The sequence below is a fragment of the Piliocolobus tephrosceles genome, chromosome 12 (genome assembly GCF_002776525.5).
Source record: "Piliocolobus tephrosceles isolate RC106 chromosome 12, ASM277652v3, whole genome shotgun sequence".
Taxonomy (NCBI): Eukaryota; Metazoa; Chordata; class Mammalia; order Primates; family Cercopithecidae; genus Piliocolobus; species Piliocolobus tephrosceles.
In genome coordinates this window covers 95,748,059-95,766,526 of record NC_045445.1, presented here as the reverse complement: position 1 = coordinate 95,766,526, position 18,468 = coordinate 95,748,059, and the positions used below count along the sequence as shown (strand labels likewise).

Here is an 18,468-nt window from a genome sequence, read left to right as displayed (position 1 = left end):
GCCTTTTCAGTCATATGCTAGGTTCACTTATTTTCCATCCTATATCATGTTTGAAACAATGTAACTGTGTATTAGGTAAAAAGTTCTATATAAAGATACTTGTTAGATCAAGCTTGTTATTTTAACTGAACACTTCACTACCCTTATTTTTAATCTACCTGATTCCCTAACTGCTGAGTAGGGTATACTGAAGTCTTTCACTCTCAAGTCTTATTTCTTTGTATTTCTATCAGATTTTTCCCCCTTTTATATCAAGTGATACACTGCAATGTATCATTCTATCATCATTTACTCAGACATTTAAAAGACCTCTGTCTGAGGTCCCAGAAGTTTCAGAAAAAAGTAGGTAACTTCCTTCTAAATCAAAATTATATTAGTGATTTTATACATGTGAGCCCTAGAAAAAATGACATGTGGTGACGGGGTTCAGAGTACAACATTTTCTCTGATCTGACACCTAGGCTGATCTTACTCAAATGATGGAATGGGGTCATCTTGGTAAGATTCCCCACACTGGCAGCCCACCGACAGAAATGGAAATGGGCAACCAAGAGCATGGACTTAGACAAGGTTATTCTTCTTGTCTCGATGCTGTCCTTGGCAGTAGAGACTACGCAGTGTGACTGTTGAGAAGCCATTCTGCCTCTGGCTCGTTTTTCCCAGTGAGACACTAGAGCAATCTCCCCTCTAGGCTTAAACTCTTTCCCCTACAAACCAGGTGAATGTATGGTGAATTTGGAATAAAAAATTTCCCAGGTTCAACGTGAACGTTCTAGGATTCTTCAGTGATTCTTGGTGCTATGTGTATGCCAAAACCACATTACGGCAGACACAGTCAAAGATGAATCCTCCCAGCCCTTGGGAATCACCTGTGCACTCTGATCCCTGTTCTCCTTATCTTCTTTGCCTTTATCAGTTATCTTTGTTTCTTCCTCAGCCAGTTGTTTCCTGCGCTTCTCGCGCCTTTCTTCCAGCTCCTCATCCCTCAGGAATTCCAGGTGATTGACAATGGACACTTTAACCACTGTTCCAAAGAGGCAAAAATCAAAGACTGCTCTGGTGGGGTCAGGGAGGAAGCTAAGAGCCAGAGCTTGTAGCCACAGAGAGCCAGGGAAACAACTCTCCACATGCTTGTCTTAGCCCTAGAAGGCTCACTGCTGCCCTGATAACCAAGCTGCCACGCACCTGAAACACAGTCGTGCATGCTCTCAGCATCGAGAACTTTGCATTCTTCTGTCCAGCGGGTCAGGGCTGTGGGGATGCTGGACAGGGTTCCTGTAGGGAGAACAAAGAGGAATGAGATTCTTGGCCTTGTCAGGCATTAACTGATCCACCGATCCAAAAATTGTAGTATTTCCCTAAAAGGATCCAAGGTCTATCACAATGTTTAGCACATAACAAGTACCTAGAGACAATAAAGTTTTTGTTGCCCGTGGCTAAGTCACTGAGTGGTTCTGGCTCCTATAAAATGGGGGTTTTCGATAGGGCAGACACTGTCTTGCTTTTCCTCAACAGGGAAAAAGTAGAATCTGACAAATTCTACCCTCCCTTTCACCACACAAACTTGCCTGCTTGGCTGGTAGCTGTGCTCTGATCATGGAAAAAGTCATCCAGCAGCTCATCATCAGAACGGGCGATGATGTGGACGTCATCGTTGCCTACCAAGAGGCGGGCCCGACCCCGGCTTTGTAGGGGAAGGCTGCTGCTCAGCTGAAGGATGTCAGCAGCAGCTGAGGGACCAAGCAACCTGTAGGGTAATGGTGGGTACCATGATCACTGTTAAGTCCAGAGGTGCCCTGCAATCTGTTACCATGAGATCCTCTTCACGCATCCTCTATTAAATGCAGAACATTATAAACCTTACGATGTGCACATAAGTCTTTTTTCTGAATACCACCCTGGTTTTGTACTTAAGTTGTATATTATTCCATAGTTTCTGGCACCAAGTGGGTGTCAATAAGTTCCCACGTGCCAGGCACTGCATCAGGTCACACTGCCTCCACTACACCCTCTCTGTTGTCTGTACACCAACCATTACAACACTTACATGCCTTTCTTTTACTTCTTAAGATTGTTTGTTTCACTACACTCTAAGCTGGAGGGCAGGGCTCTTGTCCCGTCTATATCTAAAGTGTTAAGTGCTTGGCAGGAGACACTTAATAACTGCTAAATACATGCGCAGAACTATTGACATAATTTGGTATTCCACAAAAGGCTGCACTCCCCAAAAGGTTGCACATGTAATCCACAAAGAAATGGAACAAATATTTTATTTGTGTGTGTGACAAGAACATTAAGTGATGGACTATTTCCCCCAAGGTTAAGCACAGTGAAAATTCTTACAAGAGCTCCGACAAATCCAACAGATCTCTGTAACTCACCTCTGGAGTATAAGAGGAGGGTTGGGCTGGCGATTCCCAGGGTAGTGAACATGAATGGTGTGGCCAGTATTGGCTGTCAGCTGCCTTAGGGTCCTCTGACTGCGCCCAATGCCCTGGGTGAGACGAGTTGTTGAAGAGCCACTGCCCAGTGTCAGAGAACTGTGGTCTGCATGGCGCACCATCAGTGGATGGGTGGTAGGGATATTTCCTGGGGATGGGGGGATGTCTGCTGCAAGGACAATATGTAAAAGGGTCAGTGTCAAAAAGAAATTTCTTCCATGTTTGTTCAAGCAGAATCATGTCTCCTGGGCCTTACTTCCTCACACGGAAACCTGAGCTTTGTCCTTTCTCCCTCATTCCCACAACTCATCTACAATCACTGACACTACCATAGCTTATGCCATCATCTCTCACTTAGATACTGCAACAGCCTCCTAAATAGTACCTTTTCCTAATCCATTTTCCACACTACAGTCACAGTGATGCTTCTAGGCCCCTCAGATACATGCTGCTCCCTCCACCTTGAAGACTTCTCTCCCGCTTCTTTACCTGCTCTTCTGTTCTTGGCCTAAGATGTCACTTTCTCTGTGAAGCTCGACTTCTACAGATTGGGTTAGATAACTCTTTACCTCTGTGCTCTCTTACCATACTGCAATGTAATGCCTGCTTAGTTATAATTCCTAACAGACCACTCCTATGAGGAATGAGGACTGTTTTCTTCTTTACTGCTGTATCCCTAGTACCTAGGATACAGTATGCACTCCTCAAATATTGTTCAATTTGCTGAATGGACAGAGGCTCAACTCTAAGGGAAACTGATGAAAATCACAAAAATGCAAAGAGAATCATAGATGTTATCTTGAAAGTTATCTAATCCAACCCATTTTTTTCTCAAACTTTTCATTTACAGGTGACAAACTGAGGCTCAAAGAGGTAAGAGATTAATTGGCCAAGATAACAGACCAGAATAGTTCAGTGTTTTCTGCTACATCATGCTTGCGATTTAAGTTGTCAAGACCTGCCCTATCAAGACAGCTTGATTCTAAGAACTTGATTCTAACTTGACGCTAAAAGGGAACTTTGACGCTGATGGGGGAGGAAGAGATTCACTCATTCTCCCGAAAAGATGCATCCTGGATGAATAGAGTGAGTATGTTCAAATCTGCTCCCTAATGCCAAGCTCAAAGGTGACCATTCAAATCCTCAAGATCTTGTGTTATGGACATAAGGATTATTGATTGCCCTGCCACTGTGGTGTGCACATGGGTGCCTGAATGCAGTCAGCCTTGGTCTCATTCTTTTTTTAATCAAGCAAATCATCAAGTTGTCCAGGCTCTAAAATGGCTGCCTATTTACTGAGGTGAAGGGAACAAAAGCAGCCTCTCACTATTCCTTTTCTTAAGTATACACTAATGAGACAGATGGATTCAGATATCCCTTGCCCCAGGAAGTCAGCATAGGAAAAGAAGTGCTGTCTGTATCAGATCGGTTTGGTCCACTGCTTGGCTTACCCTAGACAAGGGTATAAGAATCAAGAGAGAAAACCCAGCTGAGCCCCTGTATCTTACTAGCACTGGAGAACATGTTGTCAAACTCAATGATGAGATCATCCTCCCGGTCAAAGCGCTCAAATCGGACCAAGGGAGAAGCGTTCATATCAGGATAATCCTCATCCAATTCCATCTCAGAGCCATCGTCGTCATCGTCTTCATCTCCCTCTTCACCTTCATCATCCTCCTTAAGGGAAAATAGGAGACGGAGAATTGCTGGAGGTAAGGGTTTTCTGAAGCCTGGTGCCATGGCCACATGTGCACATGAGGGAGGGAGACGCTGAGGCTAGCAACCCAGACTGTTGGTTTTCTGCAGCTCTATGTTCCCATGGAAGAGGTCATCTGAACCAACCCAAACGCAGTCCCCCCTCACCTGATCATCTTCCTCATCTTCCTCCTCCTCCTCCTCTTCATCCTGACTATCATCCTCATCCTCGTTACTGCCACTGCTGTCCTCTTCCTGAGTGTGCTCCTCCTCATCCTCAGGGTCCAGGATATTCATGGAATCTAAAACAAAGGGAGCACATTGGAGGACTAAACTGAGTAGCTAGAAAATAGGCTACTGTGCAGGCCAGCAGGCTGAGTGGTAAGGTGATGGGATATCTGACTCTATGAGAGGAAGAACCAGATCTGGGGTGATGTACAGACTTACTGAGCCAGACCCGATTTCCTGAGAGTGCCAATCAATGCATCAACACACTGAGCAGGGTGGCTGAATGTGGAGGCTGGCTAGAGGGTGGTGCTTGAGGAGCCATGGTCTAGGACTTGGCCAAGTCTGCTGGTGCCCCCTTACCTTTTCAGCCCTACTTTGCTATTGACTATATCCTGTTGGCAAGAGGGAACCTGCAGCGATGATAGCAGGCGGGTGAGAAGAAAGCGAACCAAGTAAGAAGTGGCAAACTTTGGGCAAGCAGTAGTAACATGTTATTTGAAAAACTGGCTGAGGATAAAGTGGATGGTGTATGTCAGCGCATGCAGACAGATGCTTCCTTATTCTGCACATGTGGGCAGCTGCCTCCAGGAAAACCCTAGTGTAGTGTCTGTCAGACGTGCAGGGCAAGAAGGGAGGCCTTTCTGGCCTCGGCACTCTCACCTTCTCGGTTGGCCTGCAAGGTGGAAGCTTGGCTGAGGTTGGAAGGAGCTTCATCCATCAGCACGTCCTCTTGTGATTCATCCTCTCCACTTCTGCTCACTGAAGGTTACAGAGCAGAGCCTTCACTGAACAACAGAGGACTTCCCTTTCCAGACTGGGTGCGTCTAAAGTAGCTATGTACACCTAGCAGATATCCATTTTTTTTTGGATGAGGGAGAAGACCTGGATTGTCTGCTGTCAGCTAGCTAGGTGAGCTTGGCCAGTCACTTTACCTGTCAGAGTCTCAGTTTCCTCATCTGTAAAACGGGATGATTACATCTGCCCTGCCAATCCCACTAATTGTGAAACCACAGAGGATACTGGGTGTGAAAAAGCTTTGTAAAATTTAAGAATACATGTCTACTTCCATTTATCCTTTGATTTCCTTGATCAACAAAGTAAAAACAAGTAACACATACACCCTCAGAGCCAGGTGACAGTAGGGTACCTTTGCCATTTTCCCTCTGAGATTTACAAAGGGCCACCCTCAGGGAATGATCATTCTTTTTACACTACTGAGACTCAGGGGCAGAAAGCCCCTGGACTTCATTGAAGAACTGAAAGGAAGCGCTTTCTCACCCTACAGCCTCCTCTAGGCCTCCATGAATAAACACTCTTTTGATGTGCTTGATGTATCATCTGTATCAATGGCCACTCCCACCACCTCCCCCACACAGGCAACACTTCAGACTGCCACAGGCCTGTAGATGTCTTGTGAATTTCTCATCTGTAAGACTGTCAACATCAAGACAAGCAGTGATCTAGGCTGGCTATGAGCCCTTAGGCAGAGCTGAGCAAGCAGATGATGAGAAAAAGGGTCCTCCCAAGAGAGACTGAGGCAAAGGAAGAGGCTATACTCAGTTCTGGGGCTCTCACCTATAATTGTACTGTTCCCAGATCCGCCATCCCTCTCAAGCAACTCATCTATCAGGTCCTCCAGCTCATTCTCAACCTGGAGAGAAATAGAACATATATATGGATGTACACAAGTCTATCATTGTGCTAGCACTGAAACCCTAAAAAAGGCCAGCAAAGGAGCATACATTTCTAGGATAACATGTGACAGAGGATGTTACATGAAACCACACATTCGGTGCTAATTAGCACAGAAACTACCACGTGCTGCCAATCCACAATCAGACTGTCCTTCAAATGGGTCCATCCCAGTTATCTGATACTGGGTTGTCTTTATACTGTCCAGGAAGACATAATAGATCTCTTCAAAGCCAGCAGCTTAGGACCACAGGCCCAATTTCTTACCCAATGCTACCAGCTCCAGAAATTATAATGCTTTCCTTTAGGGTCTTTAGAAGACTGCTATTTTAATGCCCCAGCAAGAGCTGGTGCTATAGGTATAAGGTGGCGTTAAGGAGCTTCCATTAATAACCAGAGCCAAAGTAAATCAAAGACCCTGGGCCCAATGGTCTCAGGCCAGCTTTCTACTTCAACATTTCACCTGTGCCTGTTTTCTGGTTGGGATCTTCATCATTTCATAGCACATGGCATCCTGACCCTGCCCCCACCCCTCTTTTAATACAATACAAACACATTTACTGAGCATCTACTAAGCGTATCACCCATGATCCTCTGCAAAGCAGCCAGCATTGAGGCAAGGATCTAAAGTACTCACCCACCCACACCAGCTGGCAAGGGTTTGATTCAGCGTCGCAACAGGGAAATGCTGGGTGATCTGCCTCCCTACCTGCATCTCTTGTGAACTGAGCACCTCAGGCTGCCCAGCAATCACCACTGAGTCGGTTTCAGCCTCCCCATCCATGATATCCCCATCTGCCACCTCTGTCTGAGTGACATCATGATCCTCCTCCTGCACTTCTGCTTCCCCAGGCTCGCCTGAAACAATCAACCAACCAGCAAAATAATCAAAGAGTGCCTATGTGCTGGGCACCACAAGGCAAGCGCAAAGACAATAAGGTCCCTTCCTTGGGCAAGTTTACAAGTTCTCAGAGAATAAACGAATGGGTGACAAAGGAAAAGACAAGGCTACGTGTGAGGATAGCCAAACAAGGCTGCATTTTGAAGGCATTCTTTGTGGGGCAGATTCCCACGCCACTATGACAGATCTCTGGAAGGCCAGCAAGTTCCCAGGGAAACACCACCAAGCCAGAACAGTTTTGTGATCCCAGGCCCATAAAGCAACTACTCCCACCCCTCCAGCTCTCCAGTCCATTGGCTCTGATTCCCTACCTGGGTCCTGCTGGTTGCTATTGGAATCTTGAGAGGCTCCTTGGGCATCCTGCTCAGACTTGTTCTTGCTAGAAGCACTCTTACTGCCAAAAAGGCTACTGGGCTGGTTCACAATCCGGGAAAGTGTTTCCAAAGGCTTCAGAGCAGCATTGACTGTGTTGGCCATGTTGGGACTGAGATAAGGAAAGATAAAGAGATGGACTGAGCACAGAAATACTAGGTATCTATCTTCTAAGTGACACTAAGGTTCTTACAATGGAATCTACTAAGAGAAAAGGGGCAAAAGGTCATACAACTAACATTCTACTTTTGTTTAGAAAAAAAAAAATCTGACTTAAATGTCTTCAAGGGACCCACCCTAAAAGCAAGAGTTAAATCAATGCCATATTTCATGGGGCCATGGAAAGCACATAAGTAACAAATTCTTGACTGGAAGTCAGAATGTATTCTGGATGACCACATGCAAGCAAGGCACTTCTCAGATGTACTCAAGATTTTTTTGTTTGTTTGTTTTTTAAACCATCAGCATTTAGTCCCCAAACCCTAAGAGCTCAAAGGAAGGAACATGATAAAAGTTCTTTCTTTCTTTTAGTTTGGAGACAGGGTCTCACTGTGTCACCCAGGCTGGAGTGCAGTGGCATGACCTCGGCTCACTGCAACCTCCACCTCCCAGGCTCAAGTGATCCTCCCACCTCAGGTTCCCAAGTCGCTGGACTACAGGCGTGAGCCACCATGCCCACCTAATTTTTCTATTTTTTTGTAGAGATGGGGTTTCGCCATGTTGCTCATGCTGGTCTCGAACTCGTGAGCTCAGGCAACCTGCCCTCCTCGCCCAGCTGATAACAGTTTGAAGTTCTGTGAATTTCAAATTACACTCTGTAGGGCTTCCTAGAGTTCAATAAAAGTACAACGGGCTGCAGTTGAAGGTGTGGTGTGATTTCTAAGTGTAATAAGGTGTGTGAGACCAACTAGGTGCCCACTAAAACAAGAGCAGCTCTGCTTTTATCTGCTTTATGTGTGCATTTATGTGTGAGCCTATGTATGTATATATGTGTGTGTGTGTGTACCCACTAGTACCAAGATAGCAGTCTCTGATACCATATCACACTAAAAGTAACCAAGACTCATCAGAACAAGTGATCCCAGGAATAGGGCAAGGAAGGTATATTGTGCCAAGAAGCTTTCAAAAATTAATGGGATAGCTGGGTGTGATGGCTCACACCTGCAATCCCAGCACTGTGGGAGGCTGAGATGGGAGGATTGCTTGAGCCTAGCCTGAGCAACATAGTGACACCGTTTCTATTAAGAGGAAAAACAACAACAAAAATGGGGAGAAAAAATTAATGGGATCATTACCACAGGCCCAGTGAGTTTCAAAAAGAATAATGATAGTAATGGAATTATTCATTACAAAGTGGAAATCTAACAGAAACCACCCTCCCACCTTAGCCTCCCAAGTAGCTGGGACTACAGACGTACACGACCAGCTAATTATTGTATTTTTTGCAGAGACAGGGTCCCACTATGTTGCCCAGGTTGGCCTCGAACTCCTAGGTTCAAGTGATCCACCAGCCTCAGCTGTGATCAAATTAGGCATCACAAGTAATGGGACCAAGTAGTATTTACCTGTCTCCTGAAGTGATGTGAGAAGGGCAAATATCACCCATGTAGTATTTTTGCCAAAAATGTTTAACCTGACCCTAACCATTAAGGGAGCAATTACACCAATGTAGACTGTGAGATATTCTATAAGACATCAAGCCTGGATTCATCAAAACAGGAAAATGTCATAAAAAAGAAAAGAAAAATGTGACAACCAAATGCAACATGTGATAACTCACTGAAGCCTGGATCAAAACACTCTCCCCCAGAGTAGAAAGACATAATTGAAATAACTGGGAGTATGTCAATATAAAATTATATAAATTTAGTATTATTATATTATTGGTAAATTTCTTGGATATGACAATGGAACTGTAGCCATATAAGGGAATGTCTGTTCTTAGGAGACAGATGATCAAGTACTCAGATAAAGTTTTACACTGTTTGCAACTAATTTCAAATGATTCAGCTCCTGAAAGGACAGAAAGGGAAGAAATAAAGCAAAATGTTCAGCAGGGGTTAATCTAGGTAGACACATGGTGTTCATTACAGTACTGTGAGTTTGAGATTTATAAATGTTTCAAAAAATTGATAGGTTTGTAGCAATAGGACAATTAAGTCATCTTGAAGGGGTCACATACATCAAAGATATAATAATTTGAGCATGAAAAAGTGACTGCAGTGATCCAAATAAATTCAATCACCAGTTTAAAAACAAAACAAAACAAAACAAAAAACAATGAAAAGGTGAGTCCATAATATGACTTAAAAAATAGAAAGCCAGAAAAAAACCTACATTTGAATCTCAAATGTAAATAGAAAAAAATGAAGAAATTAAGTTTTTATACTGCCTAATAGAGCTTGTATTTTAGCACAACCAGACATTCCCTTTGGGGCTAACACAGAAAAATGCCAGTTAATAATGTATTCGAAATGAGAAATTAGTAAGCTGTTATTCATAAGCCTCAAATAATTGACCAAGGCAAAAATTATCAACTGATGTTAAGGCTATTATTTAGGTATATGATTGATAGTGCAGACATCTGTAAAGTGCCAAAATAACAACAGAGATGACTTTCTATTAAGAAGAAAAAGTGCAATTACCATGGGAGATATGTCTCCCATGATACAATATGAGCTATACATCACCTAGGCTACACATTTCAGCCCAAAATGTTTAAACTGCTTCAATAAGCCTCTAAAGCCTCTAGATCTAACTAGAAGTTTACAGAAAATAACAGGAAGTAAAGGATCAAGTTAAACTACACTGCAAGGAAGCAACTGCACCAAATTTAGAAGGCAAAAACATGATCGCTTCAACAAGCTGGAATCATGAAAAACAAAAACAAAATAAAGATCGAAATAATTTTTAAAAAAATTTGTATTAGAATAAGAGAGATTCAGAAGACATAGCCAGATGTAAAACAAGTCCTTAATTGGATTCTGGTTTGGAGAAAAATGCTTAATTATGGATTTGGGCATTAGGTAGGATGAAATTTATTTTCATAGCAAAGAAGTGATCGGTAACTGAAAATAAAAACGAAAATGCCCCAAATTTCCCCCAACACAATAGCATGTATCATATAATATCATTTTAGTAAAAAATACATTATTTATGCATGCAAAGAAAAACACTGAATAATAAAACCAATAACGTCATTATGGTATCTGGGTGGTAGGAATACTTCTTATTTTTACTCATCTGTATTTCTTATAATACACATATAATCTAATAAGTGGTTATTTTTCATTAAAATGGGGAAAGCTTGAAAAAAAAAAAATCACTCTAATAGTTCAACTCTCGAGTTTATAGCAAGTAAGAATCAAGGCTTTAAGAAAGACAAGTGCTAAAAGCCACAATAAGAAAGAGTCGGGTCTCCCACTTGTACCCAAAGTTTTCGCACCACACCAGCTACCTCCACATCCTTCACATAGTGAGGCTGAAGAGAAGGAAGGCCTGGGGCTGGGGCATGATTTTACCTGGACAAGTCTAAGCTGTGAGGTACTCTAGCCAGGTCATTAACCAGTCCCTTCTTCAGGAAGAGCCGAATGATGTTGTTCATGCCATTGTGCTGGGTCTTCGCTGTGGCACTGCTGTAGAAGCTGGAGGTGGAGGGGCAGGACTCCATGATAGTACTGATGATACACATTACTGCCTGAAGCCTGGGAGAGAAGTTTGACATCTCTATCATACGAATACAGCCATTTCTCAGGCCAAGTCTTTACAAAATAGCCTCAGATAACCCTCCTGTACACTCCCTAGGTGACAGCATTCATTCTCTTTTTTAGACAGGGTCTCACTCTGTAGCCCAGGGTGGAGTACAGTGGCGAAATCTTGGCTCACTGCAACCTCCGACTCCTGGGCTAAAGTGACACTTCCACCTCAGCCTCCCAAGTAGCTGGGACTACGGGCAGGTGCTACTATGCCCAGCTAATTTTTTGTAGAGATGGGGTTTCGCCATGTTGCCCAGGCTGGTCTTCAACTCCTATTCCTGGGCTCAAGCAATCCACCAGCCTCGGCCTCCCAAAGTGCTGGGATTACAGACGTGAGCCACCGCGCTCAGCCCCCATTTTAAATAAAATTTAAAATATAAGATCAAATAACCTGCTCAACTTCCCTGAAGACCCTAAAAATACACTTAACATTTCCCTTTATTTTCTCTATGCTTACCCACTTACTCTAATGGTAATCAGTGCTCTGGGTATTTTCAAGCACCAGAACTATTTGAGTGGACCAGAGAGTGTATGATGCCAGTATGACAAGAAGTTTTGTCCAAATGCAAAACCACCCATGGACTAAGAAAAGAGTAAGGGGATGTTCTTGGCTATTAGCCCTGGATCAGGTACGAATCTTACCTAGCATGCTTCTCTGTACTCTCAGCCATAGCCAGTGCCCGTCCCAGGGCTGCTTTTACTTCATTCACTAGGGCCACCTGGGCATCTGTGCCACTCCCTGCTGCAGCCAGGCTTGCGAGGAACAGGCGGGCCAGGGCAGGGGTGTCCTTGTCTTCTGCATTCTGGGTATGTGGGAGCAGGTGGTCCAGAACAAAAGCCAGCACACTGCAGTCCTGAAAAGTCATGAATCATGACATTTACTTACAAGCACAATTATGCCATATCATTTGCACAGGACCAAAGATACACACACACATAGTATTTCCTTAAGTCACCCAATGAGTGATTATTATGTCCACTTTATAGATGAAGAAGCCAAGGCTCAAAGATACAAGCAAGTAAGGAGTAAACCCGGATTTTAGAAAACTTCCAAACGCCACCCATTTCCCACTACACAGCTTATACACTGTTATGTAGATGTCATGTATTTTTAAAACCATTTTTAAAAAACTTTATTTTTATTAAAATGTTTTTAAGGAGATGAGGTCTCGCTGAATTGCCCAGGCCAGAGTATAGTGGCTATTCACAGGCATGATCATCGCACACCACAGCCTCAAACTCCTGGGAGTTTGTTCTCACACCTGAGCCTCCCAAGTAGCTGAGACTACATGTATGTGCTATTGCACCTATCTTAAAATACTTTTACATGTGTTATTTAATAGAACTACTTACAGCAAATCTATAAATAGGTAAATATTTTCTCATCTGATAAGCAGTAATCTGAAGCCCCCTAAAAAAGTGGCTTGCACAAAAGAATTTAGTCAAGGGCTGAGGACTCAAACCTTGATTCCTAATTAAGTGGTATAAACCCTTCAGTGCTCAATTAAATTGAAATTATTTACTGACACAATGTGCCCAGGACCCTGTGCTACAACAGAAGCTGGTAAGAGCTGAGCAAGAGACAGCAAAGTCACAGAAACTAATATGCAAAAATATTTAATGCAAGGTTATTTAAAATAACAAAAGAGGCTCAATAGAGGAAGGAAATTAAGTCAGACTCTTCTTTTTTCTCTAACTATAATTCCTGCCTAGACAATTCCGTATCTTAGAAACAAATTCTGTTGTCATTCAAGCAAATTTTGGATGAAAATACAATGAATATTTTGGAACTAGATAGGTAACAGTTGCACAACACTGTGAATGTACTAAATGCCACTCAATAGTACACTTTAAAATGTTTGATTTGTAACTTTTACCTCAATAAAGAAAATGTAATATAACTTTTACCTCAATAAAGAAAATGCATTGAATAATTCGAGTCTGGGAAACTGAATAAAGTGACCTTGTTAAAACAAAACAATTAGAAATAACCATTAATTTCCCAGTGGTGAATACATATAAAGTTAAAACTGTTTTCTGAATAACCACATAGAAAGGACTTAGCTTTGGAATCACAGCCCTAGCTTCCAATTTTAGCTCTGCTACTCTGTAGTATGGTCCCAGGCAAGTTACTCTCCTCTATTAAAGAGATCAGTATCAACAACCTTGCAGTGTGGAGGTGAGGATTAACAATAGTATTTATAAAGCACTTACCAGTACCCAGTACTAGTAGGTCACTGGACACATATTAGGCATATACTTAATAAATTTGTAATTAAATGTCTTAATCCACAGGTAATGCTGTTATACATTATGAATACAACTGGCATAAATGAGTTAAAGCTTCGGAATAAAGCCTGGCTAGGTGTGATGGCTCATGCCTGTAATCCTAGCACTTTGGGAGGCTGAGGCGGGAGGATGACTTGAGGCCAGAAGTTTGAGACCAGCCTGTGCAATATAGCAAGATCTCAAAAAATAAAATTAGCTGGGCGAGGTAGCATGTACCTATAGGTCCCAGCTACTTGAGAGGCTAAGGTGGGAGGATCACTTGAGCCTAGGAATTCAACGTTGCAGTGAGCTATGATTGTACCACTGCATTCTAGCCTGGGAGACAAAGTGAGACTCTCTTAAAAAAAGGAAGCCTGGCTGGGCGTGGTGTCTCACGCCTGTAATCCCAGCACTTTGGGAGGCAGTGGCGGGCGGATCATGAGGTCAGGAGATCAAGACCACCCTGGCTAACACGGTGAAACCCCGTCTCGACTAAAAATACAAAAAATTAGCCAGGCGCAGTGGTGCGTGCCTGTAGTCCCAGATACTTGGGAGGCTGAGGCAGAAGAATGGCATGAACTCGGGAGGCAGAGCATGCAGTGAGCCAAGATCACGCCACTGCAGTCCAGCCTGGGCCACAGAGCGAGACTCTGTTTCAAAAAAAAAAAAAAAAAAAAAAAGAAGCCTATTTATGTATTTGTAGGACTTATGTCCAGAATACATTTAAAAACTCAATAGGAAAATAGAATAAAAGAGTTGAACATTTTCCAAAAGAGAATAAACAAATGGCCAATAAAGACATGAAAAAAATGGTCAACAGGGAAATGCAAATTTTAACTATAATACAATACCACTACAAACCCATTAAAATTGGTAAAATGAAAAAACACCAACTGTTGATCTCCCATATGCTGCTGGTAATAATATAAACTGACCTGGCAACTCCGGAAAACTTTTGGCATTAGCAGAACAACTATCATAATCTAGAGGTCAGCAATTCTTACTCTTAAGCATATACTACCCAACAGAAATTGGGTAGTTCACCAACTTAGACATATTCATAAGAATGCTCATAGCAGCACTATTTGTGATAACTCCAAAGGGAAAATTACCCAAATATTTATTAGCAGTAGAATGCGTAAAAGATGTATTTGTTTTGGTACATGGTACATTCCACAGTGGAATTTTATACAGATGAAAATAAACTTCACCTGCATGCAAAATGAATCTTGCGAGTATGTTAAGCAAAAGAATCCAGGCAAAAAAAAAAAAAAAGAGTACATTCTATGTGATTCCATTTATATGAACTACAAAACCAAGTTATGGCACTAGAACTCAAGATAATGGTTATCTTGAGTGAAGGTGAAATGGTTGGGAGGAGATGCACTAAAGAACAAGGAGGGCAGCTTCTGGGGAGCTTGTAATGCTTTATTTAACTTGGCTAGTGGTTTCCTAGGAAAAATAGACTATTTTAAAGATTTGTGTATTTTTCTATGTATATTAAACTTGGATTAAAGTAAGAATAGCTTTAAAAATGGCAGTTGCTTTCAAAGACTGCAACATTAGTGCCCCTACTCACTCTCAGACCCTTTTGCCACTTACTAACCATAAAATTACAATGTGATCCACAAAACAAGGCACCCTTATGGGAAAAAATATCTGGGCACCCGTTTTACATATGTGGGAACATGATATAGTTTCTCAAAGTGGCCCACTCAACTTAAAAAAATCTAACCTGAGGATAATCCCGCATCAGGACACTTCATTCTTTTCCACAGCTCTACTAATGAACATTTAGGCTTTTCCTATATTTTTATTACCAATACTGCTACCACATCTGGTGTCTTTGCACATGTGAGTACATCTGGAAGATAAACACCTACATTCTTATTTATAAGGTTTATTCAACTGTCCTTTAGACACTTTCACTTAGATGCCCCACAGATACCTCTCAAAACTCCACATCTTCTCTTCAAACCTTCCCCTCCCCTTCTATTTTCTTGTTAGATGCCAACCCATAAAAGCAATAAAAAAAAAAACCCCACAAATCAAGAAACATCCTTGAGTCTTTCCTTCTTCATCTTCCAAACCCATTTCTTGTCCATTTGTACCTTAAAAATGTTTCTTCAACTCACCCGTTTTCCTCCAACTTCACCAAGATCATACATTAACTAGATTACTCAATCAGATTCCTAACTGGTCTCTCTGACTCCAGTCTTCCCTCTTCAATCTCCACAATGCAGAACAAGGGACTTTCAATAGAACAAATCTCATTAACTCTCTCAGTGAACCTGATGAAAAAAGGCCTAGCTCTTTCAAGTTTCTTTTGCCACAGAGTTTCACTCTTGTCACCCAGACAGGAGTGCGATGGTGCAATCTTGGCTCACTGCAATCTCTGCGCCTCCTGGGTTCAAGTGATTCCCCTACCTCAGCCTCCCCAATGGTTGGAATTACAGGCGCCCGCCACCACGCCCGGCTAATTTTTTTTTGTATTTTGAGACGGGGTTTTGCCATGTTGGCCAGGCTGGTCTCGAACTCCTGACCTCAGGTGATCCGCCTGCTTCAGCCTCCCAAAGTGCTGGGATTACAGGCGTGAGCCACTGCACCCGGCCTTGCATGTCTTAAGATGCCTCTTCTCACTCATTACTTGGGTTAGCACTTAGCATGCACAGCTTCCCAGCAGTGTCTGACACAGGCGGTACCCAAATGATGGAACTACAGCATAACATCTTAAGTAGAAGTTGGAAATATTACCTCTTTGATCAGTTCAGACTGGCCCACAGTGTAGCTGTAGTTGGCAATCAGGGTAGCAATACCAACATAGGACCTCACCAACTCTGCCAGAAGACGAAGGATAGTGGAGGTAGGCATTAAAGGTTTGCTGCCCTTGCCTTTCTGTTTGCCTTCCTCAGAGGCCCGGTCCCCTTCTTTATCTTTCTTCCCATCTCGAGACTCCTCTGGAGTTGAAGCTGTTGAGAAAAGTCAAACGCTGGTTCAATTCCACACTGGAACACTGGCAAAATCAAGTCTTAGATGGAAAGAATGCTATTTCTCCTCCTCTTTAAGCTACTTGTACAAACTGAATGCTCTTGTGACACTGCAGTGGAAGAGCAGAGAACCAGGATAACTCAGATCTCAGATGTATGTGGTTACAGTACAACAGGGATGCTTTGCCCAACTATTTGTGCATCTCCCTCCATTTCCCTCCTTTTACATACTCCAGAAATACTCTACTAACAGTTCTTCAAACATGTCTTACTCCCTTACTTCTTTCTTCCCTTATGTCTGCCTGGCACACTTTTATCTAGCTCAGCTCAAATGCTGATCTCCTCCATAAATGCTTTCCTTTCTCATCTAGACACACTGTGAGACACTTTACGTGTCCATCATACCTTATCCAAGTATGCCTTCATTCTGGCAGTTATCTTGTATTATAACTCTTGCAAGTCTCAGTCACTAGACAAAGTTCTTTAAGTACAGGGAACAAATCTGATCCATTTTGGTGTCCAATATAGTCTGCCACATAGTGGGCAATGCTTCTCTTGAATCAGTACCATCATCCATACGGCCAGTAAACCCAGTAAAATGAGTTAACCAATATTTCACTAATATTAGCCTTTTAAATTTATCTCCAGGAACTAGTATGATTTTAAACAAAATGTCTCCTAATGTGGATCACAAAGACCTTTCCTATATAAGGAGAAGCAGCTCTTTAAAGGTCTCATTAGACTTACTTCCACGTGACATTTTTCTAGTTCATGGTGAGTAGTCAACGGGCTCTGTTAACACTGCTGGAAGGTGGGAATCCACCACGTAAAGTATGTAGCTAGAATAGTATCACTGGCACAAAATCTCTGTAAGTCAGCTTTTAGAAGCCCCCAAAATAACTGTGGGGTGATTTAAAAAGTTAAAACTAAAATATGTTACCATAGCAACCATTACTAGGTTGGTTAACTTATAGTTCCATTAACTTTATCATATAGAGACTCTTTATTTACAGAACACCGAGCTCACCTGAGAAAGTTCACTTAGACAAGTAAACGTTAATAATTAAGTATGTATTCTCCTCCCCCCTGCACAGGACACCCATAGTTTTTTCAAGTTGTTTTCCTAAGGAATAAGAACACGGAAGGGAGAAAAGCAAATCATTACCCTCTCCTTGGGAGGTCCCAGATGCGGAAGTCTCAGTGGAGGCACCATCTGCAGCAAAGACCTGACTCTGTAGAAGAAGAAAACTCCTGAGCTATTATGAATTTCAAAAACACCCGTCTGCAAATGGCAGAACTCCTTCCCAGGGTACTGGCTCGGAATGCCACAGATTCTCTTTGGCCAACCTTTTAACCACCTTACACCTTTATACTATTATCTGTGGGAAGCTATTATAAATACAGTGTCTGGGAGACTGCAGGGGGAGGTGGGGAAGGAAAAGGAAAAGAAAAAAAATTAAGGAAACAGTTCCTAGGATTACTAGGAGAGGAAAAATAAAATCTCCAGGGATACCCCAATTTTGTCTTTATAGTCAATAGATAATTTACAAATACATCAAAATTAATACTTTTGAAATTCCCCTGGGATAGCCCTAAATACTGAGACATTTCAATACACAGGCATTAAAAAATGAGAAGAAAGATAATATGCTGTTGGAATTGACTTACATTAATGGAAAAACCTGACTGCGTATCAAAGTCACTGCTCTGACGCGTAAGTGACCGGTACTGCTGGTATACATCATCACCCATGTCTTGCAGGAGCTGGCCAACCTCTTGGGTCATACCCCCAGGTTTAGGATCAGATTTATCTGCTAGAAAAACAGTAACAACCATCAAAAACAAAATAAACCTCTTCTACAACTGGACAATGTTAATGCCTATCTAGTAGTCTTGGTCAATTTCACATCAAGTGGCTATGACTGTTTACATGGTGATATTATAGATAATGTTAGAGTGCCTCACCCTAATATTACAAAAACTAGTCTTGTGATCACAGGCAATTAACTTAGTCTCATTTTCCTAAGCTGTAACTACAAACCTTAAGTGAACACATCTGGCAGTATTGCTCATGCAGTGGTAGGTCAATAAATGATTGCCACAGCTATATAGCTAAACTATTTCGGGGA

General features: G+C 42.3%; 1 protein-coding gene across 12 annotated transcripts in view; it reads right to left on the bottom strand.

Moving 5' to 3' along the window:
• HUWE1 (HECT, UBA and WWE domain containing E3 ubiquitin protein ligase 1) overlaps nt 1-18,468 on the bottom strand; it is a 152,398-nt gene that overhangs the window by 24,989 nt on the left and 108,941 nt on the right. For 10 of the 12 annotated variants that reach the window (XM_023202498.3, XM_023202503.3, XM_023202502.1 and 7 more), the window contains 15 exons: nt 18,008-18,153; nt 17,505-17,571; nt 16,107-16,321; nt 11,727-11,938; nt 10,851-11,033; nt 7,269-7,441; nt 6,766-6,914; nt 5,940-6,015; nt 5,025-5,123; nt 4,305-4,438; nt 3,950-4,118; nt 2,382-2,610; nt 1,569-1,747; nt 1,186-1,275; nt 870-1,024 (listed from right to left, as the gene is read on the bottom strand). In XM_023202498.3, the coding sequence (XP_023058266.1) occupies nt 870-1,024; nt 1,186-1,275; nt 1,569-1,747; nt 2,382-2,610; nt 3,950-4,118; nt 4,305-4,438; nt 5,025-5,123; nt 5,940-6,015; nt 6,766-6,914; nt 7,269-7,441; nt 10,851-11,033; nt 11,727-11,938; nt 16,107-16,321; nt 17,505-17,571; nt 18,008-18,153 (2,276 nt within the window). The remainder of the gene's footprint in view (nt 1-869; nt 1,025-1,185; nt 1,276-1,568; nt 1,748-2,381; nt 2,611-3,949; nt 4,119-4,304; nt 4,439-5,024; nt 5,124-5,939; nt 6,016-6,765; nt 6,915-7,268; nt 7,442-10,850; nt 11,034-11,726; nt 11,939-16,106; nt 16,322-17,504; nt 17,572-18,007; nt 18,154-18,468) is intronic. The other 2 variants (XM_023202505.1, XM_023202509.1) reach the window with 2 other exon arrangements.